Genomic DNA, 21,999 nt, shown 5'->3' with positions numbered 1-21,999 from the left:
TCTGCTATGCGGTTTGTCTGTCTGGCTCTCAGCTCCCTTCCTTCTGCATCGTTTGGAGGGCTTCCATTATTTTAGCTGTTTTCTCTTCATTTCATTATCTGGGTTTCGTTTGGGAGGGCGCTCAGGGTTGAAGAGTTCTTCTCTCCATCAGTTAGAGATGTCCTACAGATACCCGTCTGGTGTGTCTGACAGATCCAGTCCATTTAGTCCTAGCCTTCTCTTATTGACTTAGTGTCAGGCAGACATATGTTTTTCTGCTCTTCTGCAACATGCCAGTTCTGCTTGGATGTGCTTAAACACATTTCATCTTTTCACTCCCTGCCCGCTGATTGACGCAAGCAAAATCAAAATATGTTGTTTGGATGCCCTGGCCCGCAACCCAAACATCTTTGGTGGGACATGTTTTGGCATTTGTAAGTATTATGTCTGATTCTGTGAAGCCAGGGAGGGAGGAGGAGGAGGGGAGAGAGGAACATGCCATTAGGTGTAGTGAGGAATGGCTGAGTTAGGTTCTCCTGGGGAGGTTTCAGGAGTATGTTGTTACAGTGTGAGTCTCACGTGATTCATTTACATTTAACTGTATGACCGCTGATTGACTCTGACTGAGCGATGAGTCCTGGATCGTGTTCAGTAGGCATGGAATGGAAAAACTATTGGAAACGGAACAAATAGGTTGTTATCAATAAAACGTCATAAAAAGGTACAGAGTGTTCGATTTGCCAAGGAGACCCCAGCTCCACTAAAGGGATTGTTAAATAAATGTTAACTATTTGGTTGTAATATCAACAACCCCTCTTGAAGAGCATAGCAGAACATTTCTGATTATTCCATGCGCACATTTAGCTCTATCGTTAGAGTTTTACAGCAAGTAACTGCATGCTTTTCATGATCAGTAAACATCAATTGATCATGAAATTTCACGATATCTCTCAATATTGGCCGCCATTAATTGGATATTTGAGTGATATAAAACAAAAGTGAACTATACCTGATAAGTGTGAGAGGTTTAGGTTAATTTCCCATCCTTTGTGGGCTCCGCCTGTCAAGCAGCAGAAAGGCGCATTTGCCGATGTACTGTTAGCTGATAATGTTTACTTTGCAAGTAACCGGTAGAAACTTTGTACAGTTGGCTAAACATAGACCTAATTTACTTTTTTCTCCAACCAATGTAGGCCTACCTAGCGAAGTTAGCTAACCTTATCCCCTTTTCTCCAACCAATGTAGGCCTACCTAGCGAAGTTAGCTAACCTTATCCCCTTTTCTCCAACCAATGTAGGCCTACCTAGCGAAGTTAGCTAACATTATCCCCTTTTCTCCAACCAATGTAGGCCTACCTAGCGAAGTTAGCTAACCTTATCCCCTTTTCTCCAACCAATGTAGGCCTACCTAGCGAAGTTAGCTAACCTTATCCCCTTTTCTCCAACCAATGTAGGCCTACCTAGCGAAGTTAGCTAACCTTATCCCCTTTTCAACATTGTTTTTAAGAGTGTTTAATCACGATTGCTGCTGACAAACATGATAGGCTACAGTGATTGATGGACCACATCAAATTGGCTAACTAGCTAATAGCAGATCACGTCAATATTGCCTGTTACCAAACTAACTTTCAGGGGATAAACTAGATGGCTATTTTGCTTGCCGTCTAAGTGGTGATGAAAGTAGTCCGACAGACAACTTTACCAGGACGATGACTTGCCGATGTTAGGCTCTTTCCAAAAGTCTAATCTCTGATGATGCAAGCTAAATGACATGTTTGCTTAGCTAGCTAGCCAGCTACATGCCAAATGGATAGGCTACGGCCACCCTCATGATCAACTGATGTTTACAGATCATGAAAAGCATGCAGTTACTTGCTGTATATCTCTGATGATAGAGCTAAATGTGAAATAATCAGAAATGTTTAGTTCTGACTATGCTCTTCAAGAGGTGATGATATTAAAACAAACCGTTATAACATTTATTTAACAATCCCGTGAAAACAGCACGCAGTTGTCAATGGTTTTAGCAGAGCTGGGGGTCTCCTTGCCCCCCAGCAGGCAAATCGAACGCTCTGCACAGTATTGTGACGTTTTATTGATAACGACCTATAGAATGTGTGTTCTTATTGGACAAATTCAGGCAACCTTCTCTCCTGTGTAGGGCCTAATGAACATACACACGCATTAGTATTTGTACATGGTCCTCTCTGGTCTAGTCTGAGTTTGGCCTCACTGACTCTGATCTTGGATACAAACAGACCTGTCCTCTTTCAGTTTGCTTGCCCAGATGCTGATGAATCTTCAGTGATGATGAGCTTTTCTTTTCCCACCCCAAGTTCCCCTGCAACGCCCCCCTACCCCAACCCCCCAATGCCGTAAACATAAACAAACCTGTTTTCAGCAAGTCAGAGAGGACAGAGGTCACCAGAGAAGGGCACTCCCATTCCCCCTAACCCTAACCCTGTCTCACCCTCTGATAGGACCAGGATAACACTGGAGTCTCGACAGCAATGTCATTTTTAAATTTTTATACATTTACATTTTTTGTCATTTAGCAGACGCTCTTATCCAGAGCGACTTACAGTTAATGAGTGCATACATTTTTCATACTTTTTTCATACTGGCCCCCCGTGGGAATCGAACCCACAACCCTGGCGTTGCAAGCGCCTTGCTCTACCAACTGAGCTACAGGAGGCCCCAATTGTATTATTTCTAACACTTAAAAATTTCACTTTAATGTTACCCCTGTTGTTATTCTATTGACTTCCCAGAATTCAACTTGGCATGTCAAATGTTTATGTTACTGGTTGCAAATGGACAAAGGAAGGAAAAATGTCAGAGAGAAAATTAATAACCTAGGCTACCCTCTTATTTATTGACAAGGTTCAAGGATGAAATTCCATACTCGAAATCTGTCCGTTTTTATGTTTAGCATGGAGGGTTAGGGACACGGGAGTTGCTCGAAATCTGTTTAATAGCTAGCTAGTGTTTTTGTTTTTGTTTTTCTAATTCGGCGTGCCTGTCTGTCTGTCTGTCTGCCTGTGTATGTGTTTTAAGTGTCTGCAGCTGTTGTGTTGTCAGTGGCTGGTTGCAGAAGACTCGCTGGATTGTGTGTGTTGTGGTGAACTAAAGAAAATGAACACGAAGGAGAGAGATTTACTGCATGTGTTTGTGGCCACTTGGAAAGAATCAATGGGCCACATGCTGGCTATGTGTCAGCAGACCTGGGTTCAAATACTATTCAAAGTCTTTTAAATACTTTCACTGTTTGTTCTAGTCTGCCTGAAGTGGCAGATGGATGAGGTTTGCACTTTGGCGACTATTCTATTGATTCCATTGTGCCCGGCAAGATCAATCAAGCCCAGCTAAAGGATTTTAAATTAAATCATGTACTATTCGAACCCAGGTCTGTGTGTCAGAGTGGTTATAGAGAGTTCTCTAGTTGTCACCCTGCCCCTCCACGGCTGAGTGGAGGAAATTGGCCACATCTGTTAAAAAGTAATTAGCCAGACTATGCTGATAAGATATAGCTTTAATAAACAGTCACTAATTAGCTGTGAATGGAGAGTTCAATGGGAGGGATCGGAAAGCAGTCAAGAGAGAAATCCCAAACTTTTGATCAGACATTTCCCACTGGACACCCACTGGTTGAATCAACGTTATTTCCACGTCATTTCAACAAAATTACGTTGAACCAATGTGGAATAGACGTTGAATTGACATCTGTGCCCAGAGGGTTATGATGACACTTAATCACCATCAGACATTTATGATGCAATTTAACCATGATCAGTCATTTAAATAATTAGGACAATGACAAGTGCTTTAGTATCTTTTATTTCATATTCATTTCTAATCCTGGTTAGACTTGATTCCGCTGTGTGTTACTGCCAATCCATACCTAATTCTCTCTCTCTTTATCTCTTTCTCTCTTTCGCTCTCTCTCTCTCTCTCCTCCACCTCCTCCTCCTCTCCCTCTGTATTCTCTTGGTTCTCTTGGCGGTGGATGTGAATTGGAGGCTGTCCAAGCCATTCCCCCGTAGGCGATGGACTTGCTCTCTATTTGACATCTTTATTGCGGAATGTCTCAAATACAACACAGAATGATGAAGAGGATGAGAACACAGGCAGGACCGCCGAGGGCCAGCGCACACCGCTCCGAGTCCTCTGCTGCTTCCAGGAGCTCCCTCGCTTTCTCTCTCTCTCTCTCTCTCTCTCTCTCTCTCTCTCTCTCTCTCTCTATCCCACCGTTCTTCTCTTCCCCGTCTGTCTCTGTCTGTCTCTCTGTCTGTCTGTCTGTCTTTGTCCTCTCTTCTTCACCTCTTTTCTCCTTTCCTTTTCTTTTCTTTCCCTCGCTCACTCTGTCATCGGTCATTCTAGTTCTCCGTGACAGAGCAGTGAGGTGGTGGATCACTCATCATCAGTCAGACCCATTAGGTGTGGCTCAGGGAATGGCATCACTTCTCCACAACTGATTGCCCAATCCCCATTCTTTTTGTGAAGTGCATTCATTCAGGAAGATTCTATTAGCAGCTCTTCAGCACTTCACGTTTTCTCTGAGATCATCTGTTAGCTTATTTTTATGCTGAGGCGCGCCTGATTTGACACATAATTAATAGAGCTAAGGTCACTGTTTCCTTAAAAATTGAATTTAGTGAAAACTTCACACTCATCGGAGGTTATGACCTTGCTTTGTCATAGGCTCACAGCTTCCCAGCCAATCCAGCACTCCCGTACTCCCTGCGTTGCCATGTGTTGCCATGACGTGGTATGAGGCAGACAGCAGCTCAGTAACAAATGTCACAGGAGTATTAGAGGAGCAGATCAGAGCATCATAGCTACCAATATATCTGATGGATGGATCTGGAACAGTCAGGGTGGAGGGCGAGAAAAGGGGATGGGGTCATTGGGGGCGGGCTCTGTGTGTGAAGACTTTGAGGGTACAGTTGCGGGCACTAAAAAGCTTGCGCTCTAGCGTCTAGTAGTGATAGTTTGCCACAAAAACCTGTACTGCTGTAACTATTTTGTGCCCACAACTGTATTTGGTTGGGTAGAGGTTTGGGGTGATATTCAGGATATTCTGAAGAGTTACGAAAGCTGACGTAGAGGTAGTGGTATGCGTGTACAGACTACCTGTATATGGGCATCTGTATCAGGGTTTAGGGTAGTTAAATGTGGGTAGTTATATCATAGGGTTGTACAGTTTGGCTGTATTTCATAGGGTGAGGGGTGGTGGGGTGGTAGAGGTACAGTAGAGGGGGTCCAGGATGTTTATTTGAGGTAGAGAGGCTCAGGGAGGTACTAGTTGGGGTCTGATGAGTATTAGTTGGGATCTATATTTGGAGCGTGAAGATATACAGTGTAAACTGTAAGAGTAATGAGCGTTGAGTTCCTGCGTATTGACTCATGGATATTTTAACATCACCACCTTTCATGTTTACCCTCATCACTAACTCTCTGAGATACAGGTAACTGCCAAAATAATGGAAACACAAAGTATATTGAAAGCAGGTGCTTCCACACAGGTGTGGTTCCTGAGTTAATTAAGCAATTAACATCCTATCATGCTTAATTAGAGTCATGAATAAATATGCTGGGCAGGCCATTATTTTGGCTACCAGGGCACGAGTGGTCACTGGATGGTTTGATGAGCATTAAAACGATGTAAACCATATCCCATGGCCATCTCAGTCACCAGATCTCAACCCAATTGAACACTGGATTCTGGAGCGGCGCCTGAGACAGCGTTTTCCATCACCATCAACAAAACACCAAATGATGGAATTTCTTGTGGAGGAATGGTGCCACATCCCTCCAATAGAGTTCCAGACACTTGTAGAATCTATGCCAAGGTGCATTGAAGCTGTTATGGCTTGTGGTGGCCCAATGCCCTATTAAGACACTTTATGTTGGTGTTTACTTTACTTTGGCAGTTACCTGTACACAAATAGGATAATGTGTGACGCATAGGCATGATATAGGAATAACTATATCATGGCTATGCGTAACTGACACACATAGTCAACCCACAGTTTGCTGGGCCAAGCCATGGTTTCCTAATTACTGTATATGGACATCTATCATCTACCAATGACAATCTGTCCACTTCAATGGTAGGACTCATTAGTAACAACATTAGAGTTTCTTATAATGTCTCTCCCAGTCCTAAGTACCCTCTCACTCAATGACATGTGAATGTATGGTTAGTCTAGGAACAACGGCAGACAGCAAACACAGTCACAGACAAGCCGCATCTCTAGGGACTTGTCAGTTGTCACAGCCTTACACATACGGCAGCATGGGTTGAATTAGCTGGGATTATGGGTTGGATGTTGGAGGTGCTGTAAATGAAAGTCTCATGTATTCCGTGACTGACTAGTGAGAATATAGGGTCTGTCTGTCTGGTTACTGTAACCGCCTGCCTCCTGTATTCTGACTCATTAATCACTGCTGTAAACAAGATGTCAGGACAGAGCTCCAACAACGTTTCCCCCTAGGTTTGTACTCAGACGGGTCGCAAAGGCCCCTAAAGTGACTGTTATGCGGCGGCTGACACCAAGATATTCAATTGAAGCCAATTTGATCTGATTTGTTATATCTTGGGGGCTATAATCATAGACAGAAATGGTTATAGATTGTTAACACAGCCTTGTTACTTCCCAGTCCCTGTATCTATGTACTCTAAGGTGTGTTATGTCTTGTCCACAGCCTGGCCACTCGTCAGTGAGGCTGCTGTACAACCAGGTCCAGTGGTCTGGGTCAGGGAGTTGGACTGGGGATCAGAGATCACTGGTGGTACACTGGTGGGATCCTTCACTGTTAGGGTGTATTGCTGTTCCACTGCCCTGAAGGCCGTTAACCCCAGAAAATAACACAGTTTTTCTCCACACAACTACTTCTTCTTTTATTTGTATTTTTTCTCTTGTTCATCCCGTCTGACACAAACAAACTAACAACACAACATTGTGGCTTCTAGTAGACTGAAGGAACGATAGATAAACAGAAACGTCAAGACCTGCTGCTTTGAAATTAAGGGACAAGAGGGGAGAAACAGGAGGGAAGACAAAAATGTAGAGAGAGGAAGAGAGAGAGAGCGAGAGAGCGAGCATGAAAGAGAGAACAGTCTGTCTTAACCAAACGTGTGTAGGAAGTTTCCTAGGGTCCCATATGTGTTGTGTCAACAAGTTTAGGGCACTAATAGATTTATGATTGCATAATTGCACTGCACTCTGATTAAAGGCCAGTCCTGTTCAGTTCCTCTTCAACCTTTTTGATTTAGACTTGTATTTATTTTGTTTTGGCCGTGGACACAGCTGGGCCCAATATGTTGATCATTTGGTGCCTTGCTATGAACGTCTGTAGGGCTCAGACAAGTTTATTTTCTTTCTGACGCGTCCTTTTCACTCCTACGCAAGGTCTTAGCTCAGAGTGCCTTGGCTTCACAGCGGGACAGGCTCTGACTGCAAACTCATAGAATGTTGAAACTCTGACATGACAACACAGACAGATCGGGGGAAGGAAAGGGGGGAGACGTGGAGAGAGGAGAAGTGGAGGAATAGAGTGGGGGTTAGCCAACAGGCTATTGCTAACATCTCTCTAGAGAATGACTGGATGAAACATGGAGGCACAGGGAAGGGTGATCTCCACTTAAAGTCTATGGTTTTATTTATTTCCCCTTTTCACACTTTCTCTTCTCTCCCCTCTTCCCTCCTCTCCTCTCTCTCTGCCCTTTATCTTTCTTACTCCTCTCGTCACCTCCAGGACGGGAAATTAATATTTTGGTCCACTAGCCACTGTGGCAGGTAGATAAAAAAAATCTTGAAACCACTCAGATTTTTTACAAGCCCAAATATTTTTGTTACATAATTAGATGAAGAAATCACACAAAAACGAATTATGTATTACTAGTAAGAAGTCATGGGGTATATTGCTTAATTTCATTACATTTTTGTGACCTGTGTCTTTTAACCAATGTATTTAGATCCAATAATAAAAACAAATAAACAGTTCTACAACAGAACATCAAGAATCAACAAAGTGCCTGCCCTGCCACAAAATGCGGAGTGATCCGGCTTATTTATTATTATAGTTCAGGGCTCCATGCTGACATTTTTTACAAGGAGTACATGATGTGCGCCTAAGTAGAAATGTAGAAGCACATACATCTATGAGAACAATGACTAAAAGTTAATGAATAAACATTTTTGGGAGTGATGCTCAATCAAGCACAATCATTAGGCGAAACAGAAATAGTTCAGCTGGCCCTTTAAGGGATGGGCCATTACCATGGTAACTTGGGCACTGGCTTGTCTGTGATGAAAGAAATCTCAGACTGCTATGTCTTCCTAGCAGCAGACAGTTGCAGCAAACTCAAACTAACATTGAAAAAGAATCTTGGAAACATGTGAACAAAACAATGTAACTGGCCAAGAAACACGAGGACAAAGTCACACTTTAGTAGCCTTTCTTGTCAATTCGACCAACTTCTACATGTGGGTTTTGGATTTAAAAAACAAAAGTTCCCAAATGCTCTGTGTGACCATCCGCCAACGTGGCTGGTGAAATATACATTCTTACCCGCCAATGACAAAATCTACTCACATTTGACAGGTGGCAGGTGTTAATTTCCAACCCTGGTCACCTCCCTTCTTCTACCCTTCCCTCCTCCTCTCCACTCCTCACCCCATCATCCTTCTCACCCTTTGAATCAAGCACATCCTCATCGCGTCCAAATAAAAGTTTACAGAAGCAAAACAAAGGCACTCTAGTTTAAACTTGCAGAGCGCCTTGCCAGTGTTTATGTTTAAATGTTGGCAAAGATCAATTAAATGTGGAGATGATCAACAGCCCTCTCTCTCTCTCTCTCTCTCTCTCTCTCTCTCTCTCTCTCTCTCTCTCTCTCTCTCTCTCTCTCTCTCTCTCTCTCTCTCTCTCTCTCTTTGTATTACTCTAAAGTAAAAGCCTCTGTCATATTGATGTAATCTGTTTAGTTTTGTCTATAGGGACGAAGGGAGATGAGATTGAACTTTCAACTTCTATAGGGATCTTCTAAGAGATCTGCTCCAGATTGTAGTGCATGCCTTGTGGTGCAGTTGGCTCTAGAAGGTTGTATAGTTTGGCTCAGGACAGTGGTGAGGTCATGGGGTATATTGTAGAGAAATGTATATTGGATGTTAGGTGGTGGATTGTGTTGCCTTGTGGGAGGTGGAAGCTGCAGAGGACATCTGCTTGGTAGAGCTCTGAACAGATGTTGTTTCACCCTGCAGCCTCGCTGTGACATGCTCTCTATAGTCATGCTTGAGAGAACTGCTCAGTTAAACACAGTATATTATTCTAAATCAGCCATGTTAGATCCTCCCTTACGTATGAATCTATCACGTTCTATGAAACAGCTTTCCTCTTTATTTGTCATTTTCCTGTCAGTCCCACTGCTCCCTCTCTCCTAATCAGCTGGGACCAGAGGACGTGGGACTGGAACAGGGTTGGAGGAGTTGAAGGCTTTGGCTGAAATCATTGAGCAGTTGAAACACTGGCACCGCTGGTTTTGTTCCATGTTTTAGAGGGCCCTTATAATATAATATGCCTTTTAGCAGACGCTTTTATCCAAAGCAACTTACAGTCATGTGTCATACATTTTTACGTATGGTTGGTCCCGGGGATCGAACCCACTACCCTGGCGTTACAAGCGCCATCCTCTACCAATTGAGCTACAGAGGACCCTTGGAGCCGCCCTCTGCTCTCCTTGGACTGTAAAGCCTTTTGAGACACTCAGATACATTGGCAGGTGAATACAGCAATAGAGGGAAGAGGGGAGGAAAGAGGGGAGAGGGACGAGAAGAGAGAGGAGGCGAAAGAGGAGAGGGGAGGGAAGACAAGAGAGGGGAGAGATGGGGTAGGGAGGGAAGAGGATACTAAGCTGTACAGTACCTAACAATAAAACACTATATTTAAAGCTTTATTAGACACCTAAACAATATATACAGTAGGCCTATATTTCTGTCAGACAGGCACAAAGGCATGCATACAGATCAAGGTTCACTGCCTTACACTGGAACATGATGTGTTCATAGACAAAACACACACCACACAAGACCCTTCTCCTCCTCTCCCCTCTCGCTCCCTGTGTTTGCATGACAGTAAACTCTTTCCTCTCCCCCTAACGGTTAACAAGGCCTGAAAGCCTCAGTCCTCTCCACGGGGACTTAACAAGCCGACCGCCTAAATGCTCCGACGAGAGAGAATGTCGCCAGGTAAAGCCAGAACTCAAATAAAAGCCGACTGTAACCCACATGGAGATATGTCCGGAACTCAGACAGGGGCCCCAGACAGAGAGAGAGAGAGAGAGAAAGAGAGAGGAAGAGACAGAGGGAGGGAGAGACAGAGGGAGAGAGGACAAGAGAGACACAGAGAGAGAAAAGTGAATAGGAGACCATAAAGTCCTCTACTTAAGGAAGAGGTAGAGAGGATGGCAGTGTGACACAGAATCACAGGTCTGGTCTGGGTGTATTAAGCCTGGGCTGACCTGGCTGTCAGCGGACTTAGTCTCAGACCGGACGTTAGGAGCACCAGATCCACTGCTCCAACATTATGTGTTCTACAGAGGGCCAGTAGTGATAATCGTAAAGCCCTTTACAGTCTGGCATGAAGACCATCCTAAATGCCACTCAGAGCTGTAAAGCTCTCTGACTAACTCAGGGCCATCAAAATATATACAACCTCTGTCTCCACAGACAGACAGACAGACTGGCCGTGGTACACACAGACAGCAAGCTCACTTGATCTCCTTGACAAACAGGCCCTGATCACCCCTGACCACTCATGATTTGGGGCAGGAGTTTTACATGACCCCATGACCTGACCAGGACAGGAATTTTACATGACCATGTGACATGACCAGGACAAAGGAAGGACCTTAGTTCTGATGAGCATGGGGTTGAGGACGCTGAGGAGGCCATGTGTCATGTCCAAAGCCAGGCTGTCAGACAGACAGACATAGACAGGTACAACTGTGCAGTCAGTCCAATACTGTATGTCCCCCTCCCTGGCACCAGGAGCAGTGTAGTGCAGTGTAGTGCACTGTAGCTCCCTGGACTGGAGTTATGAATTTATTTTGAGGCCCTTTCACCCTGATCTTGGTTGTTTATGAGTGGGTGAGACAGACAGACGGCCGGGCCGGGTGGTTGCTTCACCTCAGATCCTCAGATCACAGAGAGAGCAGACAGACCTGATGAGACTAGATGAGATTAGAGAGAGAGACAGAGTCTCCTGGCTCCACACTGCCTTAGCGCTTAGCACTGTCTGCCCAACCAGAGCCTTCTCCTCTCATTTCCTCCCTGTAAAGACCTGCACTCTAATCACAAGGGGAAATGGTTACACTGCTCCTCTTTCATTTCACTTAGCGGTTTGTGATGGATGACGGATGGAGCCAATTACTGTCCTCCACTACCTCCGAGTGCCTAGGTTAAATACACTTGGGCCAGTTGTTGCATTGGAGTATGGGGAAGAGTTTTGGTCTATGTCTGAAATGGCACCCTATTCCCTGGTCAAAAGTAGTGCACTATGTAGGAAATAGGGTGCCATTTCCGACACAGCTTGGTATTTAGACTACCTGTCAGATGTGTGTGTTGGAGGATGGTTAGAAAACCTTGATAGGTGAGGGGTGGGTGTTTGTATGGAGGATGGAACAGAGGCTATGGTCAGACAGACGGTGTTGTTCTGAACTCTGTGTCCTCTTCTCCGTCTCCTCTGTGACATCATCAGTGTGCGTGTGTCTGTGCCACCTCTAAACACACAAACACATCAGAACAACCACCAGACTAAACACAACACGCACTGCCTTGTGCTTAATCACGGACCAGTTAACACACACATGCAGGCACACTGTTGCGCTCTCTCTCTCTCTCTCTCTCTCTCTCTCTCTCTCTCTCTCTCTCTCTCTCTCTCTCTCTCTCTTCTCTCCCTCTCTCTCTCTCTCTCTCTCTCTCTCTCTCTCTCTCTCTCTCTCTCTCTCTCTCTCTCTCTCTCTCTCTCTCTCTCTCTCTCTCTCTCTCTCTCTCTCTCTCTCTCTCTCTCTCTCTCTCTCTCTCTCTCTCTCTCTCTCTCTCTCTCTCTATCTCTCTCTCTCTCTCTCCCTCCATTTCTGTCTGTTAGTCTACAGTAGCAGCTCAGCCATGTTTGATTCCTGTTAATCTCAGTGGAGGGTGTTATAGGTTTCCAGTTAACTAACACTCCCTCTAAATGCCCCACTGGTGATTTACTGGGCTTTCAACAGCACAGCAGGGCTCCATTAACACACACTCACACCAGCACTTACACGCACACGCACGCCCTCACACGCACGCACGCACACACAAACACGCACGCACGCATGCACTCACACACACACACACACACACACACACACACACACACACACACACACACACACACACACACATTCACACACACATACACACACACTCTCTCTCGCTCTCTCTCTCTCTCTCTCTCTCTCGCTCTCTCTCTCTCTCTCTCTCTCTCTCTCTCTCTCTCTCTCTCTCTCTCTCTCTCTCTCCTCTCAATTTCAATTTCAATTTCAATTTAAGGGCTTTATTGGCATGGGAAACGTGTGTTAACATTGCCAAAGCAAGTGAAGTAGATAGTAAACAAAAGTGAAATAAACAATAAATATTAACAGTAAACATTACACTCAGAAGTTTCAAAAGAATAAAGACATTTCAAATGTCATATTATGTATATATACAGTGTTGTAACAATGTGCAAATAGTTAAAGTACAAATTGGAAAATAAATAAACATAAATATGGGTTGTATTTACAATGGTGTTTGTTCTTCACTGGTTGCCCTTTTCTTGTGGCAACAGGTCACACATCTTGCAGCTGTGATGGCACACTGTGGTTTTTCACCCAGTAGATAAGGGAGTTTATCAAAATTGGATTTGTTTTCGAATTCTTTGTGGATCGCTGTAATCTGAGGGAAATATGTGTCTCTAATATGGTCATACATTTGGCAGGAGGTTAGGAAGTGCAGCTCAGTTTCCACCTCATTTTGTGGGCAGTGTGCACATAGCCTGTCTTCTCTTGAGAGCCAGGTCTGCCTACGGCGGCCTTTCTCAATAGCAAGGCTATGCTCACTGAGTCTGTACATAGTCAAAGCTTTCCTTAAGTTTGGGTCAGTCACAGTGGTCAAGTATTCTGCCACTGTGTACTCTCTGTTTAGGGCCAAATAGCATTCTAGTTTGCTCAGTTTTTTTGTTTGTTCTTTCCAATGTGTCAAGTAATTCTCTTTTTGTTTTCTCATGATTTGGTTGGGTCTAGTTGTGTTGTTGTTGTTGTTGTCCTGGGGCTGTGTGGGGTCTGTTTGTGTTTGTGAACAGAGCCCCAGGACAAGCTTACTTAGGGGACTCTTCTCCAAGTTCATCTCTCTGTAGGTGATGGCTTTGTTATGGAAGGTTTGGGAATCGCTTCCTTTTAAGTGGTTATAGAATTTAACGGCTCTTTTCTGGATTTTGATAATTAGCGGGTATTGGCCTAATTCTGCTCTGCATGCATTATTTGGTGTTTTACGTTGTACACGGAGGATGTTTTTGCAGAATTCTGCATGCAGAGTCTCAATTTGGTGTTTGTCCCATTTTGTGAATTCTTGGTTGGTGAGCGGACCCCAGACCTCAGAACCATAAAGGGCAATGGGTTCTATAACTGATTCAAGTATTTTTAGCCAGATCCTAATTGGTATGTCAAATTTTATGTTCCTTTTGATGGCATAGAATAAGGCTGAACGATTTTGGAAAATAATCTAATTGCGATTTTTTGCCCCCAATATTGCGATTGCGATTTAATATGCGATTTAATTTATTTATCCTTTTTCCCCTACAAAACATAATGAATGATTTAAATATGACCAACACAATAGTATATACATTTAGTGTGAAATGTTCTTTCCCATAGGCTGGGTCTATTTGTTAGAATTAAATTCAAACATGTATGACTTGAAATAAATGACATTTTTATTGAACTGCTCATTACAGAAACATCTGTGGCTTTGCCACTGTGCATTTAAATAATTTAAACAAAGGCATGAACTTTGTAAACACTGTGTGCAAAAGGTACAGTCTTAAGAAAAAAATAATTTTAAATTGTATGTATCTTACTGCTCCCAAGTCAGTAACATTTCACACAACTGAAACAAGGAATTTGCTTTGAAAATATTTTGTAAAATCAAAGTAAATAAAGTTATAAATAAAAAATGAGAAATGCACTTTTAATTTAGACAAACTATTTTTTATAAACGATTTGAATATTATAATATAAAATAGATGAGCCTCACTTATCTCAAGTACACAACAATAACACACCACACAGACTAAAGTTCACTACGAGTATGGCACTGCCAGCCATACTTATCCAACAGTTCTGTTCTCAGTGGCTCACAGGTTTTTTGCTAAGAAAACCAGAATATTGACTTTTTCTGGCTTCAAGGATGAGCGAGTGCAAGTCACAATATTCCCTCCTGTGCTAAAAAGACGCTCTGAGGGAGCGCTTGTAGCAGGTACACAAAGATACTTGCGTGCCATGGTGCACAACTGTGGGTAGCTGATCTTGTGCACCCTCCACCAAGCCAATGGATCATCTTCTCCATCAATGGTAGGAGTCATCAGGTAATTGTTTATCTCTGCCTCTGCGACATCTTCAAGATTTACAGGCAAAGAAGGAGAGGCTGAACTGGTCTTGAAAAAACTGCCAAGAGACCTCTTCGTCTTTTCCCCCAAGGACTGTGCACTTTGAGGCATCTGAACAGTTTCAGTACGAGACCTCTTCTCCTATTAGATGAAAACAACAGCCATTAGTTTTCCAGTTAGATTTTACAGAAAATTTTTGTTTTTGTGAAATACATAATTATTTACCCAATGATATGTACGTTGTGCCAAGTCTACTATCTCTGTCTTCAGACGAGTCTTGATAGCAGGGATGTTGTCTGTACTGATGTACTGTATTTTGAACCTAGGGTCCAGGAAACAGGCAACATCCAAAAGCTCCTGGATGTTTGGGTCTCCATATTTGTTATTGAGGTATGCTAGGACTTTGGTTTTTATTGATTTAGTCAGGTCAGTGTCCTCAGCATCTTCAGCCAGGACTGATGTGGCAAAAAGGTGGAGAACTGGCTTGAGGTAGGAGATGCTTACATACTCCTCTCCAGAAAGAGCATCAGTAAACTCCAGTAGAGGATGCAGTGCCTTGTGAATCGACTCCAACACGTCAATATCCTGCCAGGTTGGGATAAGGGAGCGTGCATATCGATCTCCAGACAATACCTGAGAAATGGCTTTGGCCTGTTCAAGCACTCTGGCAATCATCATTTCTTTAGAACCCCATCTTGTTGGGCACTCCGTTATGAGGTTGTGCTCAGGAGTTTGAGCTCTCTCTGTGCCTCCGTCAGGGCTGCTTTCTTCTTCCAACTGTGGGAAAAGTGCCCCACCAGCTTCCTGCACAGTGCTGTTGCCCTTGACACTCTGTCATCTTTGAGTGCATTTTCTAAAAGAAATAAAAAGTAGTGTATTACACACAATTTGAGTTTTGATACAAGGCTCTCACTATTACACACTCAAATTAGCTGTAATTCTGAAATACACACATCCACAACACATCCTCTCTCTCTCTCTCAATTCAAAGGGTCTTTATTTGCATGTCAATTCTCTCTCTCTTTCTCTCTCTCTCTCTCTCATAAACACTAAAAAAACATGTAAAAAACAAAAACAAGAAAAGAAAAAAATGCAGGTGGGCATTCCACCACAGACAGACATATGATATAAGCAAGTAAAATGAATTTACATATTAGAAAAGGAGTGGAAGTATGAATTTATTTAATCCCATCCGATTTATATAATATCATTTATATATATTTGTATATTCAGCTTTACTAATCGACGCATCTCTCTCTCTCGCACTCGCGCACACACACACACACACACACACACAAACACACACACACACACACACACACACACACACACACACACACACACGATAACTTACCAATGGCAAGATGTAATCTGTGGCCAAAACATTGGAGCCTCGTCCATTCATTAAGCCGCGCAGCAAGCACCATATTCGACGCGTTGTCCGTCGTGATGCAGACGTGATTCTCCTCGTGGAGATCCCAGCTGACAAGCCCTTCTCTCAGGCCGGCTGCAATATTTTCCCCTGTGTGATCGTCTGGGAAGTAGGTAGTTTGTAGGCAGCGAGCTCGGAGGTTGAAATCTTCATCAATAAAATGGACTGTAAGACTCTGGTACGGCTCAGCTGTGCGGCTTGACCACATATCAGTAGTGCTAGCAAAAAAACTCCACCGTTTTAAGTTCCGCGCGACTTTCTCTTTGCACTTTTTGTACAGCTCCGGTATGGCAGTCTGACTGAAGTATGTGCGGGAGGGTATACTGTAACGTTTATCAAGCGTATGTATTAATGCCATGAACCCAGGCTTGGTCACCGTGCTGAGAGGCATCATATCTTTGGCTATGAACTCGGTTATTGTCCGAGTGATTTCTCCGTGCCGTTTTGAATTACGTTCATACGGAGTGACACTTTCGAACATTTCTGTCAGTGATCCCTGTCTTGAGGTATTTGGCTTGTCTCGCGCACTGATGCTCGGCATTTTGGTCATACAACTGTCATGCATTGATTTGTGGTATTTTTTTAAGTGCTGAAACAGGTTTGTAGTGTTACCCCGTGAAGTAGCAATCGGAGCACGGCATGCTCTGCACAACACCTGATGCTGCTCAGCATCTTCTTTTTAAAACCAAAATAGTTCCACACCACCGACGTGCTGTTCCTCTTCGATATTAAAGTATCAGCTGTGTCAGTTTCTGACTGTTCCGTCGAGCAAGAGGCCATTGCGCTGGACAGCATGAAAAGTCGCGTCACGTGACCACCTCAAATCGCGCACGTTGCGATTAGAAAATCGCGTTCAGTCAAATCGCGATATTATCGCGAATGCAATTAATCGTTCAGCCCTAGCATAGAAGGCCCTTCTTGCCTTGTCTCTCAGATCGTTCACAGCTTTGTGGAAGTTACCTGTGGCGCTGATGTTTAGGCCGAGGTATGTATAGTTTTTTGTGTGCTCTAGGGCAACGGTGTCTAGATGGAATTTGTATTTGTTGTCCTGGCAACTGGACCTTTTTTGGAACACCATTATTTTTGTCCTACTGAGATTTACTGTCAGGGCCCAGGTCTGACAGAATCTGTGCAGAAGATCTAGGTGCTGCTGTAGGCCCTCCTTGGTTGGTGACAGAAGCACCAGATCGTCAGCAAACAGAAGACATTTGACTTCAGATTCTAGTAGGGTGAGGCCGGGTGCTGCAGACTGTTCTAGTGCCCTCGCCAATTCGTTGATATATATGTTGAAGAGGGTGGGGCTTAAACTGCATCCCTGTCTCACCCCACGGCCCTGTGGAAAGAAATGTGTGTGTTTTTTGCCAATTTTAACCGCACACTTGTTGTTTGTGTACATGGATTTTATAATGTCGTATGTTTTTCCCCCAACCCCATTTTCCATCAATTTGTATAGCAGACCCTCATGCCAAATTGAGTCAAAAGCTTTTTTGAAATCAACAAAGCATGAGAAGACTTTGCCTTTGTTTTGGTTTGTTTGTTTGTCAATTAGGGTGTGCAGGGTGAATATGTGGTCTGTCGTACGGTAATTTGGTAAAAGCCAATTTGACATTTGCTCAGTACATTGTTTTCACTGAGGAAATGAACTAGTCTGCTGTTAATGATAATGCAGAGGATTTTCCCAAGGTTGCTGTTGACGCATATCCCACGGTAGTTATTGGGGTCAAATTTGTCTCCACTTTTGTGGATTGGGGTGATCAGTCCTTGGTTCCAGATGTTGGGGAAGATGCCAGAGCTAAGGATGATGTTAAAGAGTTTAAGTATAGCTAATTGAAATTTGTGGTCTGTATATTTTATCATTTCATTGAGGATACCATCAACACCACAGGACTTTTTGGGTTGGAGGGTTTTGTATTTTATCCTGTAGTTCATTCAATGTAATTGGAGAATCCAGTGGGTTCTGGTAGTCTTTAATAGTTGATTCTAAGATTTGCATTTGATCATGTATATTTTTTTGCTGTTTGTTCTCTGTTATAGGGCCAAAAAGATTGGAGAAGTGGTTTACCCATACATCTCCGTTTTGGATAGATAGCTCTTCGTGTTGTTGTTTGTTTAGTGTTTTCCAATTTTCCCAGAAGTGGTTAGAGTCTATGGATTCTTCAATTACATTGAGCTGATTTCTGACATGCTGTTCCTTCTTTTTCCGTAGTGTATTTCTGTATTGTTTTAGTGATTCACCATAGTGAAGGCGTAGGCTCAGGTTTTCTGGGTCTCTATGTTTTTGGTTGGATAGGTTTCTCAATTTCTTTCTTAGGTTTTTGCATTCTTCATCAAACCATTTATCACTGTTATTACTTTTCTTTGGTTTTCTGTTAGAGATTTTTAGATTTGATAGTGAAGCTGAGAGGTCAAATATACTGTTTAGGTTTTCTACTGCCAAGTTTACACCTTCACTATTACAGTGGAACGTTTTGTCCAGGAAGTTGTCTAGAATGGATTGAATTTGTTGTTTCCTAATTGTTTTTTGGTAGGTTTCAACACTACTTTCCTTCCATCTATAGCATTTCTTAATATTATTTAGTTATTTTGGCTTTGATGCCTCATGATTGAGTATTGCTCTGTTCAAGTAGACTGTGATTTTGCTGTGGTCTCTCTCTCTCTCTCACTCTCATATTCAATACCTTTGACTCAGTCTTACTGTACCAGGCAGAGGCTGGGCCCCCAGTAAAAAGAGCCCTGCTCAGCTCAGCTCTGTCCTGTCTGGGTAGTGTGAGTCCACAGGGTTACATTCCTGCCTCTGGTGTCATCCCCACATCTCCTCACCCTCACCAGACTTCAATAGGCCTTCAGAAAGAAGAAAGAGAAGGAAAATCCTTCCTCTCGGCTGCAAATTCAACCAACACAGACACACATAACTGCCTGGTCTACGACTGAGACGCTTGGGGTTTGTTTGTCAAGCCAAGCAAGCATCCTGCCGTTAAGGAAGTCTAAGTCTTTGCCTGACCGGTTGTTTTCTCTCCCTCCCGCCCTCCCTCTCTCTCTCTCTCTCTCTCTCTCTCTCTCTCTCTCTCTCTCTCTCTCTCTCTCTCTCTCTCTCTCTCAGACGTGGATGAGTGCCTGGACAACAACGGAGGATGCCAGCAGGTGTGTGTGAACACCATGGGAAGCTATGAGTGTATGTGCAAGCAAGGCTTCTTCCTCAGCGACAACCAGCACACCTGCATCCACCGCTCCGACGGTGAGTGGACACGTGTGTGTGGTCTGTTTTTGTGCGTGTGGAGACTGGACATGAGTGTGTGACACTTTCATAGTTCTTTTCCACTGTCTATGTATCTATGTGCTCCTCTGGGTCGTCTCAGTCAGCACTCTCCAGCCAAGCATTTCTCTCTCAAACCACCACAACTGATATGTAGCATTAGTACGCCTCATAATAGGTATTCCCCCCGGACATGACCCGTGACATCGCTGCAAAATTCTGGTTAGAGGTCTGGGGGGTCAAATGCGAAGGCGTCCAGCATGCCTCGCCTTTGTGCAGTGACCATTATCCGCGGAGCGTGGTGTGAAGCGCCGAGGAGTGGGCGGGATGCGTGACTTCTGACACGCGTGTTTGTCGTCCGTGTGATCCTCCTGCGGCCGACGGCTGATTGCGGTTTTCATCCTTAACCTCTCTGGCGCTCCGGCTACCCCGGTCCATTCCGCCTGTCAGACTTAATTTATGGGTTCAATCTGGAGCAGTGAGGAACGCTGTTGGAGGTGACGGGGAGGCAGAGAGAACATTCTCCTCCGCACTGAGGAATCACAGCACATTCCTCAGAAAATACACAGTTCAACAAATAGGCCGACACACACAGAAGTCTGTGCACATACACACACACACACGCACACACATACAAACACACACACATCGGCGGACACCGAACACAGACACACAAACAGAAGTACGTACACACAAAGGCGCGAGCGCACACATACACACACACACATAATTTACATTTACATTTTAGTCAGTTAGCAGACGCTCTTATCCAGAGTGCATACATTATTTTTTATTTTTTCATACTGGCCCCCCGTACACATACATACACACATACACACACATGCATACACACACACACACACACACACATACACACACACACACACACACACACACAGCAGCAGCACTGTAATTGAGAAGTTCAGAGAGATATGAAAGGATCCTCATCCATCATCTCTGTGATGTCACTATCAGACACTTCAGGAATGTGGAGAGGGGTGAGTGACTGAGGGGGTGGAGGAGAGTGAGGGGCAATGAGGTGACCTCTCTCTCTTTCTCTCTAGCTCATTCTATGGTCTTGGATTGGGCTAGTAAGGCAGTGTGAGCAGGGAAGCAGGGGTGTTAGGGCACACCGTTAGAGGGAATTCAGAGGAGCTGAAGAAAGAGTGAAAGAGACACAGAAATAGAAACGTTCCATGTTTGCTCTTTGGAAACCCCATGAACCTGGATGTGAATATCTCCATTTCCTCTCATACTCTCTCTCTCTCCTCCCTCTCGCTCTCTCTCTTTCTCTCTTTCATGCTCCGTTCTGTCCCTCTCTCTATCTACCCCTCACCCTCCTATCCCCTCTCTCTCTTTCCACCAACTCTGTTTCTCTCAGTCTCTCTCTCTCTTTCATGCTCCGTTCTGTCCCTCTCTCTATCTACCCCTCACCCTCCTATCCCCTCTCTCTCTTTCCACCAACTCTGTCTCTCTCAGTCTCTCTCTCTATTTCTCTCTATGTTTTTACATCAAAGCCATTCCTCAGTTAACATGTGTAATTCGTTGGCCTGTCAGAGTTGCTGGGGGTAAACAGCCTCTAAAGCAGCCTGTGGTATTCCTCCAGCCCACCTCTACCCACCCCTGACCAACCCAGCCCCAGTCCAGTCACAGCCTGCCCCTGTGGCCCTCAATCGGACGCTTGTCTCCCTGCTCCTCCCAGACGGGAATAGCAGCAGCGTCTTGGTGTCCCAGAGGAGTCTCCACGCCTGTTTCCATCCCCCCTCTCTCTCTCTCTATATATATATATATATATATATATATATACACTACCAGTCAAAAGTTTTGACACACCTACTCATTCAAGGGTTTTTCTTTATATTTACATTTTTTTGCATTGTAGAAAAGTAGTGAGGACACCAAAACTATGAAATAATACATATGGAATCATTTAGTAACAAAAAAAGTGTTAAACAAATCAAAATATATTTCAAATAGCAACCCTTTGCCTTGATGAAAGCTTTGCACACTCTTGGCATTCTCTCAACCAGCTTCATGAGGTAGTCACCTGGAAAGCATTTCAATTAACAGGTGTGCCTTCTTAAAAGTTAATTTGTGGAATTTCTTTCCTTGTTAATGCGTTTCATCATAGCGCTTGATGGTTTTTGCGACTGCACTTGAAGAAACTTTCAAAGTTCTTGACATTTTCCGTATTGACTGACCTTCATGTCTTAAAGTAATGGACTGTCGTTTCTCTTTGCTTATTTGAGTTGTTCTTGCCATAATATGGACTTGGTCTTTTACCAAACAGGGCTATCATCTGTATACCACCCCTACCTTGTCACAACACAACTGATTGGCTCAAACACATTAAGAAGGAAAGAAATTCCACAAATTAACTTTTAACAAGGCACACCTGTTAATTGAAATGCATTCCAGGTGACTACCTCATAAAGCTGGTTGAGAGAATGCCAAGAGTGTGCAAAGCTGTTATCAAGGCAAAGTGTGGCTATTTGAAGAATCTCAAATATAAAATATATTTGGATTTGTTTAACACTTTTTTGTTTACTACATGATTCCATATGTATTATTTCATAGTTTTGATGTTTTCACTATTATTCTACAATGTAAAAAATAGTAAAAATAAAGAAAAACCCATGAATGAGTAGGTGTGTCCACAC

General features: G+C 43.7%; 2 protein-coding genes across 8 annotated transcripts in view; one reads left to right on the top strand and one right to left on the bottom strand.

Moving 5' to 3' along the window:
• The window catches only part of LOC121575702 (signal peptide, CUB and EGF-like domain-containing protein 1), a 93,578-nt gene that overhangs the window by 11,281 nt on the left and 60,298 nt on the right, over positions 1-21,999 (top strand). For all 7 annotated transcript variants that reach the window (XM_041888984.2, XM_041888983.2, XM_041888982.2 and 4 more), the window contains exon 4: positions 19,187-19,321. In XM_041888984.2, coding sequence (XP_041744918.1) covers positions 19,187-19,321 — 135 coding nt within the window. The remainder of the gene's footprint in view (positions 1-19,186; positions 19,322-21,999) is intronic.
• Positions 14,266-15,377, bottom strand: LOC123483017 (E3 SUMO-protein ligase ZBED1-like). The gene is made up of 2 exons (XM_045212364.1): positions 14,880-15,377; positions 14,266-14,795 (listed from the first exon to the last, which is right to left on the bottom strand). The coding sequence occupies exons 1-2, from the start codon at positions 15,330-15,332 to the stop codon at positions 14,403-14,405; spliced, it is 846 nt and encodes a 281-aa protein (XP_045068299.1). The 5' UTR covers positions 15,333-15,377; the 3' UTR covers positions 14,266-14,402.

The sequence above is a fragment of the Coregonus clupeaformis genome, unplaced genomic scaffold, assembly GCF_020615455.1.
Source record: "Coregonus clupeaformis isolate EN_2021a unplaced genomic scaffold, ASM2061545v1 scaf0009, whole genome shotgun sequence".
NCBI lineage: Eukaryota > Metazoa > Chordata > Actinopteri > Salmoniformes > Salmonidae > Coregonus > Coregonus clupeaformis.
The sequence above is the reverse complement of the archived record's forward strand: the minus strand, read 5'-3'. Positions and strand labels throughout refer to the sequence as shown.